This window comes from Bos indicus, chromosome 27 (assembly GCF_029378745.1).
Source record: "Bos indicus isolate NIAB-ARS_2022 breed Sahiwal x Tharparkar chromosome 27, NIAB-ARS_B.indTharparkar_mat_pri_1.0, whole genome shotgun sequence".
Taxonomy (NCBI): Eukaryota; Metazoa; Chordata; class Mammalia; order Artiodactyla; family Bovidae; genus Bos; species Bos indicus.
The window spans coordinates 28,599,373-28,623,232 of record NC_091786.1 but is presented as its reverse complement, the minus strand read 5'-3'; the positions used below and the strand labels follow the sequence as shown (position 1 = coordinate 28,623,232).

Below are 23,860 nucleotides of genomic sequence, written 5' to 3'. Positions count from 1 at the left end.
CTTCCAAACCCTTTCTCTCTCTTGGTCCTCAAACTCGTACAAGGTTCAACCTTAAAATCCCCTTGCTTAAAACCCTGTGTATATCTGCACTTGATCAAAGAGCCAAAGAGCTTGTTTGTGCTGGAGTGTCGTGGCGTGATTCATCTAGCAAGGCAGAAGAGGAGCAGCAAGTGTTTTAATTAAAAAAGAGAATCCTTCTATATCAACAGGAATACTTGGTTCTACAATACATCAAATGTAAAAAGTTCAGTGTTTTGAAAATTTAATAACATTAAAAATGTTCAAAATAGAATATTCAATTTTTAAAAGCTAGGAAATTGAATATATAGCTAGATATCATTTTGGTAGACACACACAATTTCATGGGATAAGAATAAGAGACATTGGAATGTACTGTCATTTTTCTTTTTCTTTTTTTGCAATTTTCACTTTTCCAATCCTCTCTAATGAATATATAAAAAAATAAACAATATTTCTAAACAACAGGTTTAGGGTTCACTCTGGCTAGATACATCAAACTTCCCTGTATTAGCACATGCCATGAGCCAAAGCTATGGATTTTTGAAAGCCATGATTCAATAAGACTAACTTCAATCATTTCTCCAAAGTAACAAATGTAACCACATGCCAGATGAACTGTAATATGTTAAACAAATCCTTTAGAAACCACTCTATTACCTCAAATGTCAGTACACAGCAAAGAAAAGCTACTTAACTGGACACCTGACTCTAATACAACTTGAGTTGGCTGATCCACTTTCTGGACAGTGGACCATTGGATTTTAAACACCCTGAACAATTCAAAATAAATGTAACCTTCAGTGTTCTTATTTTTTTCTTTCTTCTTAAAACTTCCATAGGAAGTGTTCTGTATTTATAAAATGTGGGATTTGCTGATCTACAGAACTTTTTTGCTATTTCCTTTTGGGTCTGGGGTAGGGGGTGGCGCATGGGATGGGAGGTCTGGAGTGGACCTCGATCAGAAGAAAGTGCCAAAAGATGCTTGCAGAAGATTCAACACATCTCAGACATGATGAAAGGGTCCAAATCAATACTATTGGCAAAAACATCAGGTGGTATGCATGCCATATTCTATCTTTCACTTTCTGCCTTTTCCCCCTATAAATTTTGCATATTGGCCCTTTATCAATCTCATCCTCATTATGAACGAGAAATTGATAATGAACATCTGCTGCTGCTAAGTCGCTTCAGTCGTGCCCGACTCTGTGCCACCCCATAGACGGCATCCCACCAGGCTCCCCTGTCCCTGGGATTCTCCAGGCAAGAACACTGAAGTGGGTTGCCATTTTCCTTCTCCAATGCATGAAAGTGAAAAACTAAAGAGAAATCGCTCAGTCGTGTCCGACTCCTAGCAACCCCATGGACTGCAGTCCACCAGGCCCCTCCGTCCTTGGGATTTTCCAGGCAAGAATACTGGAGTGGGGTGCCATCGCCGAATCATGTAAAATAAGCAGTATGACAACAGGGACATTTTTGAGGCTTAAACAAGTCATTTCCAGAACGCATTCAGCTGTTAAAACATCACTCATGTTACCATATACATCAGCAGTACACTGTGCCTTGCAAGCTGTGAATATTTTACTTCCTTATATTAAAGGGAATGGGCTTCCCCGATGGCTCAGATGGCAAAGAATCAACCTGCAGAGTGGGAGATCTGGGTTCAATCCCTGGGTTAAGAAGATCCCCTAGAGAAGGGAATGGCTACCCACTCCAGTATTCTTGCCTGGAGAATCCCATGGACACAGGAAACTGCCAGGCTAGTCCATGGGGTCACAAAGAGTCAGATACAACTGAGCAACTTTCACTTCACTTTCATTACAGAGAATAGTCTTTATCAAGAAATGTTAAGGAAAAAGGTTCTATTTTCTCTGCAAAACCCAAAGAACACTGTTATTAAATGGGGGAAAAAGGACTTTATTGTTGGTGGCAGAAGTTGGATTCATACTGATTATAATAATAAGGGCCATGGACACCAACATGTCCTCCTCTTTTTTTCTACTTCTAAAGTTGTAGGTTTGTCAGAGTCAACAAATGCTTACAGACAAGTCACCTATCTATGTCCTCAAAACAGCAGGAATCTTATACTAACAGTACAGAATTTAAAGAGAAGACTAATGCTTTGCTCTGGAAAGTAAAAAAAAAAAAAAGAAAGAAAGAAAACAGCAAAATATAAGAGTGATGCTTGGTCTAATTAATGATGCCTAAATGTGCTCTGGGATTACACTCCGCCTCTGGCAAGCGCACACCAAGAAGCAGTCCCAGTACACCAGGTGAGACATCTGGGTGGTGACAGTGGTAATCCAGGAGTCTCGCTAACAAGAAGACTCCCTCCACGATTTTAGTCCTCGTCACGCTAGCCAAGACCAACACAACTGGACACTTCAATCCCCTGCACTCTTATTTTTCCGATCCAGACCCACGACCGATATAAAAGGATGACTTTCATGAGCTCGGCTGCACAGAACACTCTGCTGACAACACAAAGTACAATGCATCTTACCAGGCACTCCTGGCTGGGGCTGAGGAAGGGGGAATGTGGATCTTTAACCAAGGCCCCACATGTTAAAAAAGCAGCATGGTAGCCTCTCCTCCCTTCTCAGCACCAACACCACGTTGAAAGCAAGTCTTCTGCCCCTTTCCTGTTTGCCCATTTCTGTCTCCCTCTAACCTTGCTGCTGCTGCTGCTGCTGCTGCTAAGTCGCTTCAGTCGTGTCCGACTCTGTGCGACCCCATAGACGGCAGCCCACCAGGCTCTCCCGTCCCTGGGACTCTCCAGGCAAGAACACTGGAGTGGGTTGCCATTTTCTTCTCCAGTGCATGAAAGTGAAAAGTGAAAGTGAAGTCGCTCAGTCGTGTCCGACTCTTAGTGACCTCATGGACTGCAGCCTACCAGGTTCCTCCGTCCATGGGATTTTCCAGGCAAGAGTACTGGAGTAGGGTGCCATTGCCTTCTCCGCCCTCTAACCTTAAAAGGACCTAATCACATGACTGAGATCACCAAACAATCGAAACTAACTCCTGATAATGCCTTCCTGAATGCACACCATGCCTTGTCTAACCTGTTTATTCTTTTCCTAGATAAAAAGAAGCAAGACGGGAAAAGTAAGCAGTTAAAAAATGACTAGTTTTCCACCCCCAAATGCCTCCCCCCCACAAGAAATCCTGCAAGCAGATCACGCAGGAATGATAACTTCTGAAGAGGGAGCTAGTCTGCACTCAATGGAAAATAATGCAGAAGCCAACCTCCTGCCTTGACTGTTCAGAGATTCCTCTCCTCTCTTGACAAGCTGTCCTGGCTGTGCAGAATCTTCTGTTGGTCTCTGGACACGAGTTCGTTTTATCCCCAGGTTGCCAGATTTTCTAATTAAAGCACCTTTCTTTTCTACTGACATTTGCCTCGAATTATTGCGGCTGAACCTGCTTATAATGTGTGGCCAAATGAGAGCAGACCCTGTTTATAAAAAATTCAAAGCGTCAAATGCATTTCAGAATGGATAACCTGTTTGAAACAGTCTGGGTGTGTCAGTCATCAACATCAGTCAGCCAGTTTTAATGATCAAGTTGGAGAGAAGACCTTAGAAATGATCCAGTAGAGTAGGAGGAAGAAGAAGTGAACAAGTGAAGTTCCTCAGTCGTGTCCGACTCTTTGCGACCCCGTGGACTGCAGCCTACTACGAACCTCCATCCATGGGATTTTCCAGGCAAGAGTACTGGAGTGGGTTGCCATTTCCTTCTCCAAAGAGGAAGAAACGGGTGAATTCTAGGTCTTTGCCCTAAAAAAAAAAATCCTTCTAGCAAGCACTAACTTCATCTCCACCTATCCACAGTACCTTTATTTTATAATTTTATTTATTTTATCTAGTCTATTTTATTTTCTTTTACTTAAAAAAATAATTTGTATTGGAGTATAGCTGTTTTACTGTTGTTGTTAGTCTCTAAAATGAATCAGTTATATGTTACATACATAGAAACAGGGGTAATTTTAATATATGATAAGGAAATAACATTTATCACTACATTTCCCTAGGAAATTCTACTTTTTCACAAATTTGACTAGCTTTGTTTAAAAAAAAAACAACATACCTTTGTTTTTAATCTTCACACATTAGATGGACAAAAATAGACTGAAAAATATCATCTAGAATTTGGGTGAAGTTTTCAGAGTTTAAATTGATATAATAGGAATAGGGAATGAGGCTCTCACTTTTTTCCCTTGAAAAATATGAAAAGGTTGCTTTTATTTGAAACCAAAGATGGAAATCAGTGAATCTAAATAGAATCATTCGTGCATTGCTCCTCCAGGGGTTTTTCACTTGGACTTATGGTGACTTCCATTCTTTTCTTGTGCAGGGCACACGAGGGTAGACGTTCAAATGCTAAAGAACAGTCAGTCGCAGTTCATGTTCATCTGAGCAAGTGATTTAGAAGTTTCTCTGACAAAGAGTTCCATAAACTTCTAGAGTTTACGTACTCAATATGCAGAAAGAGGAAGTAAATAGAACTAAATCCTAATTTCCAAGCTAACCTGAAGAAATTCAGCTTTCTCTTTCCTGCTTTGGACCCTAAGAAATTTTGGTGCAAAAGTCAAAGAATTATTAACAAAATAAGTTCCCTTTCAAGAAACACAAGGTCAAGATCAGACAGCAGATAAGAAGGAATAGAAATCAGAATTTTCGCATTGCAGAATGAATTTTAATTCAAATGAGAATGTACCTTTGGATAGAAAATATTAAATATTCTAACCATATTAAAATATGACATGCAATTTCTTGCTCAAGCTTTTCCTCATTGTTTAAACCAATATAAGTATTTTCATCATACTTAAAATTATTTCCTTATTTTTACTAACTTAACAATCACTGCTTGAAATAAACAACTCAATAAAGAAATGTTTGTAATATTTACTGCCTACATCTGCGGTCATGCTATGTATGAAGCACCTCTAATATCCATGGCTTGTTTTTGAACAGTGCAGGTAGAAATTATGTTGTCTCTTTCCATTTACCAGTTTTGAAAAACTGAATAAAAGCACCAACATGTGAACTGCCTCTTTAATCTTAAAATGTTCCTTTCCAAGGAACGTACCATATATATCACTAAAATTACATGGATGAAGGAGCTACAAATTGAGAATGTTATTATTAATAGGCTGCCAGAAATCTTATATTAACTGCAGTACTTCAGACCTCATACTTTGAATAAACCGAAAGATCTAACTTGTGGAATTTAATGAATATAGAGCCTTATTTGAATATTCAATGAAAAAAGAAAAAATATTAATAATGATTTTGGAGAAACAGTACTTCCTGTAGTAGCTGTACAATTATAAGCTAAGAATTCACACACAGCATTACTAAATATAAAAGAATCTGTAAGGCTAAAGTAGTATGCTGTGGAGATAATACATAGGGATCTTTAGTAGAATGGGCTGACTATAAATCCAGTATGCAATTCCATATGCAACTTCTACATCAAAATAAACCTCAGTACACAAATTACTGGCACTTACTAAAGAGGCTAGATTCAATATATTCCCCCCAAATTCTGATTCACCAGCATCAGTCAATAATATAAATAAAAAGTGAAATAAAAGTGCCTTTAAATTTTGAATTTTATCCACTTCAATTTTTAAATAATATTGAGGGAAGAACAATTAATATTATTTAACTGACTGGCCACTTCAGGAAGCAACAATGAATATTTCCTGGAAGCACAAGTCACTTATTATAAATCTACTTCATTGTGTAAATGTATAAATATGCAAAGACGTAGCAGAAGACAGTAAATACATGTTGAATAAATATATGACCTTGTCATTCAGAAACTCATTAATTTAACAACCTCTAAATCACTCAAGTATGCATAATCATTTCCTTCCTTCCTCATATTCAATTAGTGTTGAGGAATTCTTTACTTGTAGTCTCTCTTATGGTTTTCTTCCCACTCTCTTGCACTATTCAGATCATCATCATTGTCATGATCATCATCCTTCTTATTATTTTAACTTCTGGACCATCAGTTTCTTCTGTGCCATAGTTTTTTACAGAAGAAGGACAAGGACAGCATTTAGCCAGTGTTTTTTGTGACGACTGGATAATACATGTGAAAGATGGAGCATACAATTCATGCTGCATGCTGCTAAGTCGCTTCAGTCGTGTCCGACTCTGTGCGACCCCACAGACGGCAGCCCACCAGGCTCCCCTGTCCCCGGGACTCTCCAGGCAAGAACACTGGAGTGGGCTGCCATTTCCTTCTCCAATGCATGAAAGTGAAAAGTGAAAGTGAAGTTGCTCAGTCATGTCTAACCCTCAGTGATCCCATGGACTGCAGCCTTCCAGGCTCCTCCATCCATGGGATTTTCCAGGCAAGAGTGCTGGAGTGGGGTGCCATTGCCTTCTCCGGCATGCTTCATAAATACTGGCTATTAACCAAACCCTCATACCAATCAAACTGGTCTACTATGTGCCCAACATGTCCATTTCACTCTTGACCTTCCTTTCATCTGAAATAAAACTAAACCCATCAAAACTGCATATATCTTTCAATGCCCACTGTGATTCCTTTATCCGTAAGTGAACTAAGTACCCTCCTTCAAGTCTTTATTAACTGCTCCCTTCTTGAGGCAGCCTACTCTAATCATTCTATTTAAAATACTGTGCTTCTCCCTGAGAACTCTGACCACCTTACATGAGCTATTTTCTCTATACAACTTGCCATCTTCTAAAATGGTTCATGACGGACTGACTGACTTGTATCCTTTTGTATGTTTTCTCCCTTTAGAAATAAACTCTTGGAACAAAGTTTATTGAGTCACTCAACAAAGAATAGGTAAGAATGGAAAAACGGAAGTTTTTACAACTCTAAAAAATTAACATTTATGTAAAAGTAGCATTGTTGTTTTGTAGCTAAGTCATGTCTGACTCTTTGCAACCCCATGGATTGTAGTCCGCCAGGCTTCTCTGTCCATGGGATTTCCTAGGTAAGAATATTGGAGAGAGTTGTCATTCCCTTCTCCAGGGCATCTTCCCTTGAACGTGAGTCTCCTGCACTGGCAGGGAGATTCTTCACCACTGAGCCACCTAGGAAACCGAAAAGTAGCATAGCTTTTGGGGAAAAAAAGCACAATGAGGTGGCATCGCCATTTTTTAGGTCAGTCTCTGTTTCTTACAAAGAAAATACAGAAGGCCCAATCATTTCACATTTCCATATCTTGGTTTCCTCAGTAGTAAAGTGAAATATTTCAACCAGGTTATCTGAAAGAACTCTGACATCTTTGAAATGTCAATGGTTCTGCTGTGATCCTGTTTCATAAAATTCAAATACCTCCAAATCACTGTTATCACATCATGGACAGCTCTGATCATCACATTCATTTATTGACTCCTACATCTGGGTAATGAGTAGATTTCTGGCCTGCTGAAATGAAACCATCATGGAATCTGAAGCTTCTGCAATTGTTCTCCAGCACTGAAGAGAATTCCATTGCCTCCCTCCCTATAGACTTGCACACCATTTTATGACAAAGTAAGAAGTCACAGCAATAAATTTAAGCAAACACCCACGTGCTTGTTCACAGCCATGTCAACAGATGACAATTTGCCAGCGAGGAGGGCTTCCTGTCTCAACCCATCTATACCACGCAGCTCTACTTTTGGCTGACAGGTGGAGTGATGATTATCCTTCTCAACTCCCCTTCTAATTCCTGAGAACAATGCAGATAAGATGGTAACACAAATCACACAAAGGAAAAAAACCCACACGAGCAAACCAAATGAAAACGGTAGTACAGCCACAGCTTTGTCAGTAGTTCCTTGAAGTCCCTATTCCTTTCTTCAAGCCTGCTATAAGCCATAGCAAGGTGTCAAGTTTGGAATTCAAAGAAATGCAGTTTAAGTTAAAAAAACCCTGCATAATGGCAGCTCGGGATTACATTAGTATACATTATACATAATGCTTATATACCATGGGTGACTCTAAATATTTATATATATTAACTTATCTGATCCTCATAACAACCACAAAAGGGAGGTATAATTAGTGCCACTTCACAGACAAGGAATTGGACAGTTTATATTATTTTTCTCTCTTCTGAAAGAAAAGATTTGGTTTAAAGCCTTTCCCTGAGGCCTTAAAGCTCTGAAATTCTAGCTGCATCCATGCAATAACTCAGTGCATTTAAAATATATATAGGTCTGGGATTAGAATACCCAATATAACTCAAAATGTCCTAATGAGCTTAGTTTTCATGAAAGTTGTAACCTAACCCACTGTGTCCTCAAGATACCACAGGATTCACCATTATGAAGATCCTATATTGAATAAATCCCATTAACAAGTAGATTATCAAAATGATGCTTTTGAACTGTGGGGTTGGAGAAGACTCTTGAGAGTCCTTTGGACAGCAAGGAGACCAAACCAGTCAATCCTAAAAGAAATCAGTCTGGAATATTCATTGGAAGGACTGACGCTGTAGCTGAAGCTCCAATACTTTGGCCACCTGATGTGAAGAACGGATTCATTGGAAAAGACCCTGACACTGGGAAAGACTGAAGGTGGGAGGAGAAGGGGATGGAAGAAGATGAAATGGTTGGGTGGCATCACTGACTCGATGGATATGAGTTTGAGCAAGCTCCAGTCCGGGAGTTGGTGATGAACAGGAAAGATGGGTGTGCTGTGGTCTATGGGGTTGCAAAGAGTTGGACAGGACTGAGTGAACTGAACTGAGAGATTATCAAAAGATTTTTATCCAAAATGGATAAAATTAAAGTTTCAAGGTGACAAAGCATCAGCTATTTAAAAAACTAGGCAACCTGGAACAACTAATTCTCAAGGATTTTGAGAGGCCAAAGACTTACTATATTGATCCCACTGTTTTTATAAATAGTTTACTGATTAGTAAAATGTAGGTCATGGGCTATGTGTACCTCAGGTTTCAGAATGCAGATAAACCATAATTAGAGGATTCAGTCATATGAAACTGAACTTCCTAGGCAGGAGTTAATGTAGATATCTCTCTGCTGTCACTGAAGTAAAAAGATAAAAAGATTGAAGTAATTATTTTATATAGTGTTTTTTTTTTCCCTAAGTAAACCCAAGTCTTCACAGATGACATGATGTTTTTTCTCTTCTCTTTGAAAAGTCATGAGTTGTTTGATGGGAAAACTGTAAAAACCCAGCCTGCTCAAGGATTATAGGCAGGAAAAATCAGAGCTGTAACACTCAATGCTACCACTAATCACTCTTAAGATTTGCTTTGTAGGCAATACTTAGCATCATGTAACAATCAATGGTTACTGATTCCTTTTGCTCCCAGAAGAGCAAGCAATTATGACCCAGGAAGCTCCACCAAGGGATTACAAACAAATGCTAACAAGAGTTCAATTCCACTGTCTTTAGATCATTCCATTTATTTATGGAGCTTTTATTGCATGACACGAACATATTTCATAAAACAAATACTTCCTGTTACTTAGCAAAGGAAGAGGCAACAGTGAAAGTCATCAGGCTGTTCGTGGTCAAGTCTGCGGTTCAGGTCTCATTCACTCTCCATCCCCCACCCCATCTAGGGAGAAACCACAGGTCTGGACCATCTGCTCCACATCCTCTGATGCTCTGAGACCCCGGTTTCTGAGCATGGTGGGAGAATTGAGGAGGGATGAGCAGAAAGGCCACTGGAGAAGAAGAAATGGTGAGGCGAGTAAAGAGAAAAGAAACTGTAGGATAGCAAGGAGAGAGGACTTCCCTGGTGGTCCAGTGGTTAAGACTCGGTCCTTCTACTCTAGAGGGCATGGGTTTGATCCCTGGCTGGGGAACTAAGATCCTGCATGCCATGCGGCATGGCCTCCCCCACCCCCTCTAAAAAATGAGAGGATGGAGAAAGACAGAACTATTAGAGAAATAAGATTATATCACCATCAGACACCAACATTTAGACACCAAGCTGCATTTTAAAAAGGCAGAGGAACCAGAGATCAAATTGCCAACCTCCGTTGGATGATAGAAAAAGCAAGAGAATTCCATAAAAAACCTCTACTTCTGCTTTATTGACTACGCCAAAGCCTTAGACTGTGTAGATCGCAACAAACTGTGGAAAATTCTTCAAGAGATGGGAATACCAGACCACCTTACCTGCCTCCTGAGAAATCTGTATGCAGGTCAAGAAGCAACAGTTAGAACAAGACGTGGAAAAATAGACTGGTTGCAAACTGGGAAAGGAGTATGTCAAGGCTGTACATTGTCACCCTGCTTATTTAATTTATATGTAGAGTACATCATGTGAAATGCTGGGCTGGATGAAGCACAAGCTGGGATCAAGATTTCCAGGAGAAAAACCAAAAACTTCAGATACACAGATGATACCAGCCTTATGGCAGAGAGTGAAGAGGAACTAAAGAGCCTCTTGATGAAAGTGAAAAAGGAGAGTGAAAAGTTGGCTTAAAACTCAACATTAAAAAACAAAGATTGTGGCATCTGCTCTCATCACTTCATGGCAAATAGATGGGGAAACAATGGAAACAGTGACAGACTGTATTTTCTTGGGCTCCAAAATCACTGCAGATGGTGACTGCAGCCATGAAATTAAAAGACACTTGCTCCTTGGAAGAAAAGTCATGACCAACCTAGACAGCATATTAAAATGCAGAGACATTACTTTGCCAACAAAGGTACCTCTAGTCAAAGCTATGGTTTTTTCAGTAGTCATGTATGGATGTGAGAGTTGGACTATAAACAAAGCTGAGCAACGAAGAATTGATGCTTTTGAACTGTGGTGTTGGAGAAGACTCTTGAGAGTCCCTTGGACTGCAAGGAGATCCAACCAGTCCTGAATATTCATTGGAAGGATGGATGCTGAAGCTGAAACTCCAATACTTTGGCCACCTGATGTGAAGAACTGACTCATTAGAAAAGATGGTGGGAAAGATTGCAGGAGGGAGGAGAAGGGGATGACAGAGGATGAGATGGTTGGATGGCATCACCAGCTCAATGGACATGAGTTCGAACAAGCTCTGGGAGCTGGTGATGGACAGGGAGGCCTGGCATGCTGCAGTCCACGGGGTCGCAAAGACCTGGACATGACTGAGCGACTGAACTGAACTGAACTGGGATACCAACACAGATAGCAAAGCTCGTAACTCGAAACTTCTGGTGTCATTTGCTTGCCTGTTAATTGCGTTTCCTTCGTGGCCACCATCTTTGTCTTCAATGTGGTTGCCATTTTCAAATGCATACGAATAAATGGACATTTGCTTTAATTTTAAATAACAAATTTTTAAAATAAAATGAGTTTGGAAGACGCTTTTTTAAAGTAGCGAGTTACTTCAGTATTAAATTTCATAGTAACTTTTGATTAAAACAGAGCTCATAAATTTCCCCTTTGGCTGGGACGGCAGTACCTCAAAGAAGGCAATTCAAACACTCAAGTGCATATCACTGAAAATTACAGTAAATCAAGTCTCATCTTGTCACACCATCTTTGTGATGCAAAATAAAAAATGCTTTATTGTAGGAAGCTTTCCATGATAATTCATCAAATTTCATTGGATCTATCAGCTTATTTCCACTGCACTGTCAGAAAAGCCTCTGCCCTAGTATGTTATCAAGTATTTTTCCCCTTAAAAGTGGTGGCCTCACTGCTCCAATATTGATTCAGAGTTCAATTTCTGCAGCAAATCAATCATACAAGAATAGATAAGAATCAAAATGACCAACACACAAGTTTTCCCATGTCTCTGGTTCTACAGTAAAGAATAAATGAAAACACATATACTGTGCTGATTATTATACATGTTGGTAAGTGACAAGCTCTTAAAATTACATCTCTGTGCAAGAAAGATCATTAGATGTACAAAAATATCAAAGGCCCTTAAGTGCATCCAGAATTCCTTATTGTTTTCTTTTTGTAGTACAGGGACCAATATCTCAGCTAATAAGATTTCATTTTAAGTTCACTGTAGCAGAATCTCTAGGATATATTTAAGATATAATTATCCTCTGCTGCTGTAACAATTTTTTTTTTTTTTTTGCTTCTTTTAGGTTTTACAAGCCTCTAGCATTTAGATACAGGGCTAGAGTTTTGATTTTATTTGTGTTTTTAAACTTATTGAAAAACAACCTGTTCCTCTACACTTTAAATGATTTTATGTACCAAATTTTAATTATTAGGTAACCATCAAATCAATTCTCCTTTTACTCAGGATATTATGGGCACAGATGAAACACACATATTATTTGTAGAATTCATATATATGTTTATGTTATAATTTTAACCAAATTAAAACAACTGCTATGTTTGATTTGGCTCCTGTAAAATTAGGAGAACCCCATGGACAGGGGAATCTGGTGGGCTACAGTCCATGGTGTTGCAAGAGTTGGACACGACTTAGTGACTAAACCACCACCAGCCACCACCAAAATTATTCTACATAATTTATTATTTTTTATGGGTTTTGCAAAAATGCTGAGAACAGCTGAATTGCTATCTTTTGGGGGTCCAGAAATTCCAGTTTGGAACAATGAAAAACATTTGGTGAACATCATTTCCAGTCAGATAAATAAAGATCCATGATCCTTTGGGTCCAGCTCCTCCCAGGCACCATACTTACACTATAAATTCCTGTTCGCTACGCTGACCTTCCCTAGAAGGTACTTTCTTGACAAAAACAACTTTAGTTACTACCTGTCTTTTTTTCTCTTGCAAGAAACTCCTTATCATTCTCCCTGTAAGAAAGTCCCTCACAATGTGACTTTTTGACATTACTCAAAGAGAATCAATCTATGTACCCTAACAGTTTTTATGGGGGAAAATCACTCTTTTATGATACCAGAGTTCAAGAAATCAGTAAAGTTCTATTCATTCTAAGACATAACAAATTAATCCATCTGTTAAGACTCTCTACAAGTTACTCCTAGGAATGTTAACACATGTAGATAGTGTTTATATGAATGGTGCTAGAGAGAGGAAGGAAGTTAATATTTCTTAAGTCTTGTCCTAATATCCTAGTATTTTTTACCATAGAGTAATTTATGTAGCCCTCAACACAATCTTACGAGCATTTAAGGGATTAACATTCCAATTTGTTCCGATGTAAAAACTGAATCTCAAATGGTGATGTAATTTTCTTGAGGTCATACAGCTTATAAATGGTAGAACTGGGATTTGATGACAAGTTTCCAGTACAGTTTCCACAGCACCATGATGCTTCTTCAACTCTCATCTTCTAAGTTTTTTATAAGCTTTCCCAGACTCCCAAACTTATTCTCCAGATTTTGTTATAAAACTATACGTTCAAGATCAAAAGGAGAAAAGAATAAAGTGAAGAAAGGAGTCTAAGTAGAATGAGAGAGAAAAAATTGGTATTGGTTTCATATTTACTGTATCTTAGGCCTAGGACTTCTTTCTGTTTTCCACTAAGTCACTGATTCCCCCAAACATCCCCAAGAGAAGCACACTACTGTTCTCACGAATAAATGAGGAAACAGATTCAGACAGATGATCTAACTTGCTCAAGCCTATGAGGAATGGCACATGGGATTAAAATTTTGGTCTCTTCCTCACAGCCATAGAGAAGAAATGTATGGTAACCAGAGGGGAAAGGGGAGATGGAGGCATAGAGTGGGAGTTTGGCACTGACACACTACTATACTTAAAACAGATAATCAATAAGCACCTACTATATAGCACAGAGAACTCTGCTCAATATTCTGTAATAATCTAAGCAGGAAAATAATTTTAAAAAGAAGAGATACACATATACATATAAATGAATCACTTTGCTATACGCCTGAAACTAACACAACATTGTTAATCAACTATGCCCCAATATAAAATAAAAAATTTTCAAAAATTCCCAACTAGACAGCTAAGGCCTAGGGCAAGACAAAAATCAAAGCTGTAAAAGACATCAGTAATAAACATATTTAATAACCTGCTAGGAGCATGAATGTCCCTCAACAATGTCACTGACTGAATATTCTATTAAGAAGATACGAAATTCTTTCCAAATAAGGAGCACACTTCACTTGGCTTTGATTGTTAAAAAATTCTCCCATATCTAGACCAAAGGAAGAAGATAGAAAACTTAGAGATAAACACACCAATGGGCACTGTATCTTTGACAAAGGAGGTAAGAATATACCATGGGGAAAAGACAGTCTCTTCAATAATTGGTGCTGGGAAAACTGGACAGCTACATGTAAAAGAATGAAATTAGAACACTTCCTAATACCATACACAAAGATAAACTCAAAATGGATTAAAGACCTAAATGTAAAACCAGAAACTATAAAACTCTTAGAGGAAAACATAGTCATTACACTCTTTGACATAAATGACAGCAAGATTCTCTATGACCCATCTCCTACAGTAAAGGAAATAAAAACAAAAATAAACAAATGGGACCTAATTTAACTTAAAAGTTTTTTAAGAAAAGCAATCCAAAGAGAAAACTATAAACAAGGTGAAAAGACAATCCTCAGAATGGGAGAAAATAATAGTAAATGAAACAACTGACAAAGGATTAATCTCCAAAATATATAGCAGCTCATGCAGCTCAGTACCAGAAAAACAAATAACCCAATCAAAAAGTGGGCCAAAGACCTAAACAGAGAATTCTCCAAAGAAGACATACAGATGGTTAATAAATACATGAAAAGATGCTCAACATCACTCATTATGAGAGAAATGCAAATCAAAACTACAATGATGTATCACCTCACACTGGTCAGGATGGCCATCATCAAAAATCTACAAACAATAAATGCTGGAGAGCTTGTGAAGAAAAGGGAACCCTCGTGTACTCGTGGTAGGAATGTAAATTGATACAGCCACTATGGAGAACAGTACGGAGTTTCCTCAAGAAACTAGGAATAAACCTACCATAGTACAGTATAGTGTATAGTGAAGTCGCTCAGTCGCGTCCGACTCTTTGTGACCCCATGGACTGTAGCCTACCAGGCTCCTCCCTCCATGGGATTCTCCAGGCAAGAGTACTGGAGTGGGTTGCCATTTCCTCCTCCAGGGGATCTTCCTGACCCAGGGATCGAACCTGGGTCTCCCGCATGGCAGGCAGACACTTTAACCTCTGAGCCACCAGGGAAACCCCAAAACTACCATATGACCCAACAATCCCACTACTGGGCACATACTGTGAGAAAGCCATAGCTGTTCAAGGCACATGTACCCCAACAGTCACTGCAGCACTATTTACAATAGTTAGGACGTGGAAGCAACTTAGTTGTCTATTGACAGATGAATGGATAAAGAAGCTGTGGTATACACATACAATGGAATATTACTCAGCCATAAAAGGAATGCATTTGAGTCAGTTCTAATGAGGTGGCTAAACCTAGAGCCTATTATACAGAGTGAACTGTCCGAAAAAGAAAAACAAATATTGTATATGAATGTATATATATGGACTCTAGAAAGATGGTACTGATGAAGCTATTTGCAGGGCAGCAATAAAGACACAGACATAGAAAACAGACTTATAGACACAGTTAGGGAAGGAGAGGGTGGGATGAACTGAGGGTAGCATGGAAACAGATACATTACCATATGTAAAATAGATAGCCAGTGGGTATTTTCTGTGTGACTCAGGGAGCTCAAAAGCGTACTCTACAACCTAGTGGGGTGGGATGGGATGGGAGGTGGGAGGGAGGTTTAGAGGGAGAAGACATATGTATACCTATGGCTGAATCATGTTGATGTACGGCAGAAACCCACACAATATTGTAAAGCAATTATCCTTCAATTAAAAATAAATAAATGCAAAAAATTCTCCCATATACTTATGTTTTTGGGAATGGCCAAACTGATTTCCTATACAGATCAAAATCAGAAAGGGAAAATTGTCTTCTTTAAAGAAGAGATCTGTAGTGGAGTGATGAGTCTTACTAGTTAGTATTTAAATAATAAATAGGAAGGCACACTCATTTGAATTAAGGCAATACATACTATTTGAATATAAAGGCTAAAACTAATTTGGACAAGAAAAGCAGAGTGTAGAGAAGACAAGAATTATTTCTGTTTTAATCTTAGCACTGACAGCACTTAGCTATAGTGTTTTGGGTGAGTCGCTTCACTTTTCCAGATCTTAATTTCCTCCCTCTAGCAGACACTTGGATCATCTCTCCAAACGTCCAATATATAAAATTCTATTACTACATAATATCAATTATATTTGTCAGAAATAATCTTTGAATGCATATACATACACAACATTAGGTTCAATTCACTGCAGCAAAGATGGCAACAAGGTTTGAGATAATGAAGACTGATCACTCCTACTCATGTGAATGGTGTAAGAACCTAAGTTTTACTTCAATTTGAGAACTAAACAACTTAATGACAGATTCAATCCTTTCTTTGGACAATGAAACTAAAAATCCTCGGGAATATTTTAATACCCTTGGTTCAGTAAGCCATAAAAATACATACAAAATATGATTAAAAAATATTTACAGCTATCAGGTTGCTAGAATCTACAAGCAATCTTATAATCTTTACATGGTGGAAATATGGAAATATTTTCTATCTTAGGGATTTCCTCATGGTTTAGCAGTAAAGAATCCATCTGCAATACAGGAGACACAGGTTCAATCCCTGGGTTGGGAAAACTCTCTGGAGAAGGAAATGGCAACCCACTCCAGTATAATTGCCTGGGAAATCCCATGGACAGAGGAGCCTGGAGGAATACAGCCCATGGGGTCTCAAAGAGCAACGAACACACTTTCCCATTTTAAGAGAGTGTTCTTAAAAGGGCTAAACACATTTCACCTTCCTGACCACGTCAATGGTTTGGTTAAATTATGTCATACAGGTTAAACAGGAATCAGGCAAAGTTACCAGTAGCAGAGACAGAAGTGGTTTCACTTTAAGATACACGATATCATTGGTTATGTGTTCAGTGTTCCACAAATAGGAATAGTAGCGAACAGGAATGGCAGTCAAAATGTGAATAAAACGAAAATGAGGAGAAGAAACACTGAATTCAGTATTTATGCAGCAAAGTAAAGAAACAGAGTTGTGCTAATCGATTCTAAAAATCCACTAGAACAGAAGCTTTATGAGGGTAAGGGCTTTTATTGGTTTTTATGGTGATATGATGCATTTAGAACCATGCCTGGCACATAGTAGGTGCCTGATATGTATTCACTGAATAAAGATAAAGAGGAAACAACAGAAGCAAACTGAAACATGAACATAACAACAATAATAAAAATGGAAAAACAAGCATAAAAGCAGACATGGTATCATTTATGGCCTGGAAGAAAGTTCAGGATGAGAGTTATAGATCTAGTTCTCAGGGGCTTCCAGCTCAACATCAGACAAGTCATAACCTTTTAATGTCTTTGTTTCTCAATCTACAGATTCTCTCTTCCTTCATGCTTTAAAAGGATACTATGAGATATTATTTAAAGGGCAGGAAGACAAACAGAGATGCATAGTCTGGGACATGATTTTCTGGGAATGTGAAAATGCTGATATGTATATTTATATGTCAATATAAAGGAAAAGAAGAAGGTGAGATAAAGAAAAGGGTCAAATTTTCAATCAGTGGTGGCTGTAACAAACCAGTATGTTGTTCATCAGATGAAAACATTTTTTGGTATGTGTTTTTGTAAAATGTGTAAGTATTGTTCAGTATTAAAATGTAATAAGTTTCTATAGGAAAGAAAAGACAGGTGAAAATGCTTTGATATCTCAGAGTGTAGCAGAATTTTGACACAGAAAAGCCAACACGGCATAATTAGGAAAATAAGAAAGATTCAAGATACAATTGGGAGTGTGAGAAGGGAGAGGAAGGAAGCAAAACTGGGTATCATAAAGGAATAAGGAGAAATAATTAAATTGGGATGTTCAGGAAAGAGGTGAGCCATATAGCCATCTGCTGCCTGTCAGGAAAGAGGTCATCTGAGAAAAACTAAGCTGTTTTCTCAAAAGCAAGCTGAATACTGTATGAGTGATGAAATAAAAAAGATCATATCTGCCGAAAATTTAGTAAGAACAGAATGAGAGAATGAAAAGAAAATTTAATTTTAATTTTTTAAGTGGGAACTCTATACACATGACCAGTGGTCCCACTTGAAGTACGTCCTGTAACTAGCAGTGAGATGCCACTTAAACTACCAGATTTAGTCTCCAGCTCTAACTCTCTTGGACTTCCCTGGTAGCTCAGATGCTAAAAAATCCCCCTGCAATGCAGGAGCCCCTGATATGATCCCTGGGTTGGAAAGATCCCCTGGAGAAGGGAATGGCTACCCACTCCAGTACTCTTGGACTTCATGGTGGCTCAGATGGTAAAGAATCTGCCTGCAATGCAGGAAACCCGGGTTAGGAAGACCCTTATCTAAAGAGTCAGACATGACTGAGTGACTTTCACTTTTCTTCACATCTAATCCTCTAGAACAGGGGAAAAATGACAGGGGAAAACAGCCCTGTGGGGATTAAATTCTGGGAGATGGGACATTGCTCTATTTTCTACTATTAGGGTTTCCCTAGGAGAAGGCAATGGCACCCCACTCCAGTGTTCTTGCCTGGAAAATCCCACGGATAGGGGGAGCCTGGTGGGCTGCTGTCTATGGGGTTGCACAGAGTCGGACACAACTGAAGCGACTTAGCAGCAGCAGCAGCAGCAGCAGCAGCAGCAGCAGCAGGGTTTCCTTAAACTTTTCAGAGTTTTGTGAATTTTAATAAAAGGGTTCATTTTACTAAACTGTTCAGAGTCTGGCTTTCCTCATCAGTAAATTAATAAAATTACTTAGCTCACATCAAGGATCTACCCGTTTCTTCCAGTTTTTAATGTCTTAGGCTTTCAATGAATATGGTGAAAGCAGAGAAAATCTGGAATCACCATTCTGGAACAACTATAGGTACAGTTGCAAGGAACTAGAAGAGTCTACTGGGCTTAAAGTGAATGCCACTTTTCAACAGAAGGGGAAAAATCCTATAGTATAGTCAATTGATCATGTTGAATTTTGCATAGTGTAGTAATTCATATTGTTACTCTGGTAACAACAGTGTGCCATGAAACTCAACAGTACAAAGAGTTAAGAAAAAGCAAAACAAGTTTGGCCTAAGATGAAAATACTAATACATTCTTTGCGTGTGTGTGTATGTGTGTGTGTGTGAGTGTGTATGTGTGTATATATACACACACACACATATATATATATATATATATATATATATATATACACATAATTTATTTATTCAGCTGCATTGAGTCTTCGTTGTGGCATGTGGGATTTTTACAGCATATACGATCTAGTTCCCTGCAGGGGCTGAACCCAGGCCCCTTGCATTGGGAGCATGGAGTCTTAGCCACTGGGCTACCAGGGAAGTCCCAGAAAATACTAATACATTCTTATACCCAAGACTCAGTTGTCAAGCAGGCTGCACCATTCAGAAATACATTTTCTTTCAGGATGGTACCCTAGTTTCCTGGTTACAACTTAATTAATCAGCTCTTTTTATAGTCATCTAAGTTTGCAATCTCCCAGCGTCAGATCTTTCCAGATAAACAAAAGGTAAGAAAAATGTTAAAGCCCAGGCAAAGGAAGCAAATGAATGGTTCCAGAATTGCCTTGATGAAAACTATAAACTATTAACATGATAGTGTAATTATGGTGGGAAACCACTAACCACACACAGAAAAACTTTAGAATTACATATACCTGTTTTAATGTTTTCATATTTTATGTATTGTCTAAATAGTAAATTCAAGCCTTGTATTAGATTGCTTACTCTCTACTTGTACGCATTGTTGAAGATGGTAAGAACATGCAATTATATTGCCTTATGAAAGAAATGCTCATTTTAAAATAGCTGACATAGTCACTATACCTCTAGTCTATTTAAAAGGTGACACTTTGCCTAATATAATAAAGACAAAGAGTGTCTTGATTTTAGAAGAGTCAGTAAGGGAGAGAGTAATTCTAGTATTTACGGAATAAAACCCTGATGTGCTAATAGGTAGATTGGTTTGGGAAATAACACAGCAGACACAATTACCGGGATTGTCTCTGTTCTACTCTCACCGGCTCCAGGATAAAGAAGAATCAATTAGCCCTCCACAGACTATGACCTTGAAGGCTACAGCTCTGTGCATAATACACTGAATATGCTGAGCCAGATAGAAACAGAGAATCAAGTTCTAAGACCACGGAAGAGCGCAGATAATGTCTTTTTAAAACATAAGCTGTGACAGCTTCAGGCATGTCAAAAGCATGCAGGATGATGAAAGAAAAGCCCCGTTCTTTCTGTGACTAAGCGATAGTTTCTTAGCAGAAGAGCAAAACGCGAAAGGGACTGCAAAATGACTATCTAATGCCAAGCTTTTCTTTCTTTCTTTCTTTTTCGCCGTCCTTTAGTTAATGGTTACAAGCTTTTAAAACAGCTAAACAATCACTTAAGAGTGTTTAAAACCAAAGCTCCCTGGACCAGTGCCTTTCCAAAATAAAAGAAATATAGACTCATAATTTTTAGGATATTTATGTTTTTGTTGTTTTCAGGCACTAGTTCAAAAAAGGAACCCTAAGGGTCTCACACAGCAAACCCTATAGGTGGTAAAGTGTTAACCAACTGTCTAGCCCTAACTTTCCAGAAAACTACATCCCAGACAGCTTTTGTAGGCTTATCTCCAATGCACTCAGAGTGCTGCAGCTGTGTATCTGGCCAGAACTGGCTACTATGATGCTTTTAGACAGTAGTAAATCTTTTCCACTCAATAGAAACGCCAGAAAAATCAATGTCCTGCCTTGGAAAAAAAAGAAAAGAAACTGTATGGAATGTATAATCTATTAAAACACTTAGGAAAAGAATTTACCTTAGAAAAGAATTTCTCAAAACATCACAAGATACTTTTTAAAACAGTCCTAGATCAGGAAAATGTGCTGGAGGTTTCTTTGTTTGCTTGTTTTCCTCCAATGACAAAATTATAGGATTGAGTCAAAGAGTTTTTCAAAGGGTCTTCTTTCTTTTTCTGAACAGCTGAACTGATTCAGGCACATTTTAATTCAAGACTGAAGCTGAAAATGATAAAAAGACAAAAGAAGTAACCTTGTCTTCACGGTGAATTCTGCTTCTCTTTGCAGGATCTGTACTTGCTTTTTATAGCCTGTCATTTCATCTGGGTATTATTTCCCGGTCACTTTGCCAGGTGGGAAGAGGCGGTGAATACAGTGATGGCTGTCAGATCTTTAATGATGCTTCAGGGATTTGATAAAGATACAAAGCAGTGTCTGCAGAAAGGAGGTTCTTCCCTAATTACACCTGAAAAGCAAGCCTCTTTTTTTTTTTTTTCTTTAAATCTTTGCCACTGAAACTGGTGTGTATGAAATGAGCCTGAATCACAAGCACAAATCAAGTTTTTCTGCATTTCTAGAACATATGGCTCTCCTGCATACTGAACAACATGTCTGCAAAAGATATTTTTAATCTTCATTACCATCCAGAGGGAAACAGTAGGGGTATTTCACCACAGAATCTTTACCCTCACCTCTCCTTTAGAGACTTTACACATGGTCTTCAAACAGAATTCTCTGATCTTTTACTTTTTTCTAAGAAAACAGTTTCAATGCTGAAAATAAGACAGTGAAACAAAAGTAAATTAGAAACTTTTTTAAAAGCTATAGAAAATGCCTCTCTTCTATAATGACGTTTAAAACAATCTTAGTCATGGTTTGATCCTTGTCAACTTTTCCATTATAAAGCATTGCAACGACCCAGTACAGACGGCAGTAGGACTCCTCTGTATTGTTTTAAGAGCATGGGCTCTCTTCACTCACAGATTATTAAACAGGATTGCTGCAGTCTTATGGACAAAAAAGACGCATCTGAAAAAAAATGATTTATCTTACTAATGAATCTTGTACTTTCTAATGACTGTCAAGGAAGCTATTTAAATATTTGATTCCAGAAGACAAAACTAATTTGGACAAACCATAATAGGCAAGAATATATATACATATACATATACATATATATATATGTGTGTGTGTGTGTGTGTGTGTGTGTGTGTGTGTATGTGTATATATATATCTCTATACCAGAGTCACTTTGCTGTACAGAAGAAATTAACACAACATTGTAAAATCAACTATACTTGAATAAAATTTAAAAAAACCTAATTTGGGGAAAATCTTTTCATGTGGAATTGTACCAGATCCTGAATAAAACTGCCCCTAACAAGTGCTCAGCAACTTATACTATAATCTGAGCATGACAGCAACCTGCTGGTAAGAGGTGAGTGCTGTAAACATCTAAGACTTCATGTGGTATTGGGAAGAAGCAATTAAAGTACAAACGTGGGGAGAAGTGGTTTAGGGAACAAGAAGAAGAGATGGAGAAAGATAACTGGTAACTTGGGCTGGCTGGAAGGCAAAGGATAACAGAAAGGTGAAGAGAGGTAATGGAAAATTTACATGGGAAAAAAAATCAGGATCCTACTCACTGTACAGAAGTCATATATATATATATATAAATATATATATATGTATAATGGTCTGATGTTTTCATCTTAAAAAGTGTTAGAAACCAATGGAATGGAACTGAAAGTCAAGCATGGCTCAGAGATGCTGCAGCTCTGGGTCCTCACCCCAGATTTCACCATCCAGGAAGAGGGAGTTGCTGTGATAGCATCAGTTCTAACCAGCAGTTTGTAAGGTCTTTTCACTCATCTCTCCCGGAGCAACCCAGTCACATGATGCGCTTAAACCAAACCCTGCTATTCAACTCCGAGAAGACAAGGACCCCGCTCTACGCTCTAGAGAACACTTCGGATGACCTCAAGCCCACCCATCTCCTCTACACATCCTCACCCGTCTCTCTCTACTTACAAAGTTTAGGAGCAGTTTGGAGATTAGTTTCTGTTGATGGTGGCTGAGTGGCTGCCTTGGGTGTTCTCACATCAGGGCTCCGAGTGGGTGAAGGGAGGGATGGAGCAGTGGACGGCCGGAAAGAAAAAGCGAAGATACGGTTCTTGGGGGTGGGGACCGCCGAAGGCTCGGAGGACCCAAGGGCATTGTCAACTTGCACTGTAACTCGAACCTCAGTTTCAGACTGAGCCCTGGAGACAGGTGAAGTGTACGCCTTGGCTGATACCCACACAGCAGCTGAAGCTGCAGTTGGATCCAGAGAAATAATAGGATCCTGGCCTAATCCCCCAGGGTCAAGGTGAGTGGGAGAGTCATACTCAAAAATCTTGTCCACAAACACCCACTTGAGGCCAGCGATGCAGAGGCAGAGGCTGACCAGGCAAGCCAGGATGGGGACGATGCAGATTTTCTCTGAGTTGAGACAACCTCTCAGGCGCTCGGTTTCCAGGCAGACGCAGCAGGGAAGAGTCAGGCCCACGAGCCCTGGGGACCTCCCATCTTCAGTCTGGGTCTCCGGCATGTCTTCGGCTGCCGGAAGCCCGTCCAGAGATGGGTCTGCACTCAGCTGAGTGGAAGGGCTCGAGGACCTCTCAGCAGCTCCCTCGGACATGTCTGGGGAATAAATCTCCATCGGCTCACCTCCAGGAGGCCTGGCCTCTCACACTGTCCATTACCATGCAAAGCCCCCCCCAACCAAATGATACAGCATCTTACAGGGAGAAATCGATAAGTCGTCCAAGTCCAAGGCCATTATCAAAAGCAAGAGGAGTTCAGGAGGAAGGCAGGGGAGGCCAAAAAAAAAAAAAACAACAACAACAACAAACCTCTAGCAACAACCAAATAAAAGTATATTGTAATTCTTGACTGCTGTTTCTGGGCCACTTTTGCAGTTCTTTTATATGCTTCTCCAAACCATCCTGGCTGGGTCAGGAAGACGGGAGGCCAGCGGAGAAACCCAGGA

At 39.0% G+C, this 23,860-nt stretch overlaps 1 protein-coding gene and 1 non-coding gene across 13 annotated transcripts in view; both read right to left on the bottom strand.

Annotated features, from left to right (window-relative positions):
* Window positions 1-23,860, bottom strand: part of NRG1 (neuregulin 1) — a 235,436-nt gene that overhangs the window by 103,420 nt on the left and 108,156 nt on the right. For 4 of the 12 annotated variants that reach the window (XM_070781362.1, XM_070781361.1, XM_070781363.1 and 1 more), the window contains exon 1: window positions 22,861-23,842. The exons of 7 other annotated variants lie outside the window; for them this stretch is intronic. In XM_070781362.1, coding sequence (XP_070637463.1) covers window positions 22,861-23,530 — 670 coding nt within the window. In that variant the 5' untranslated portion in view covers window positions 23,531-23,842. Of the gene's footprint in view, window positions 1-22,860; window positions 23,844-23,860 lie in introns of those variants that run through there. One more of the 12 variants, XM_070781369.1, reaches the window with a different exon arrangement.
* On the bottom strand, window positions 15,044-15,116 carry TRNAG-GCC (transfer RNA glycine (anticodon GCC)). The gene has a single exon. It is a non-coding gene; the product is annotated as a tRNA-Gly (tRNA).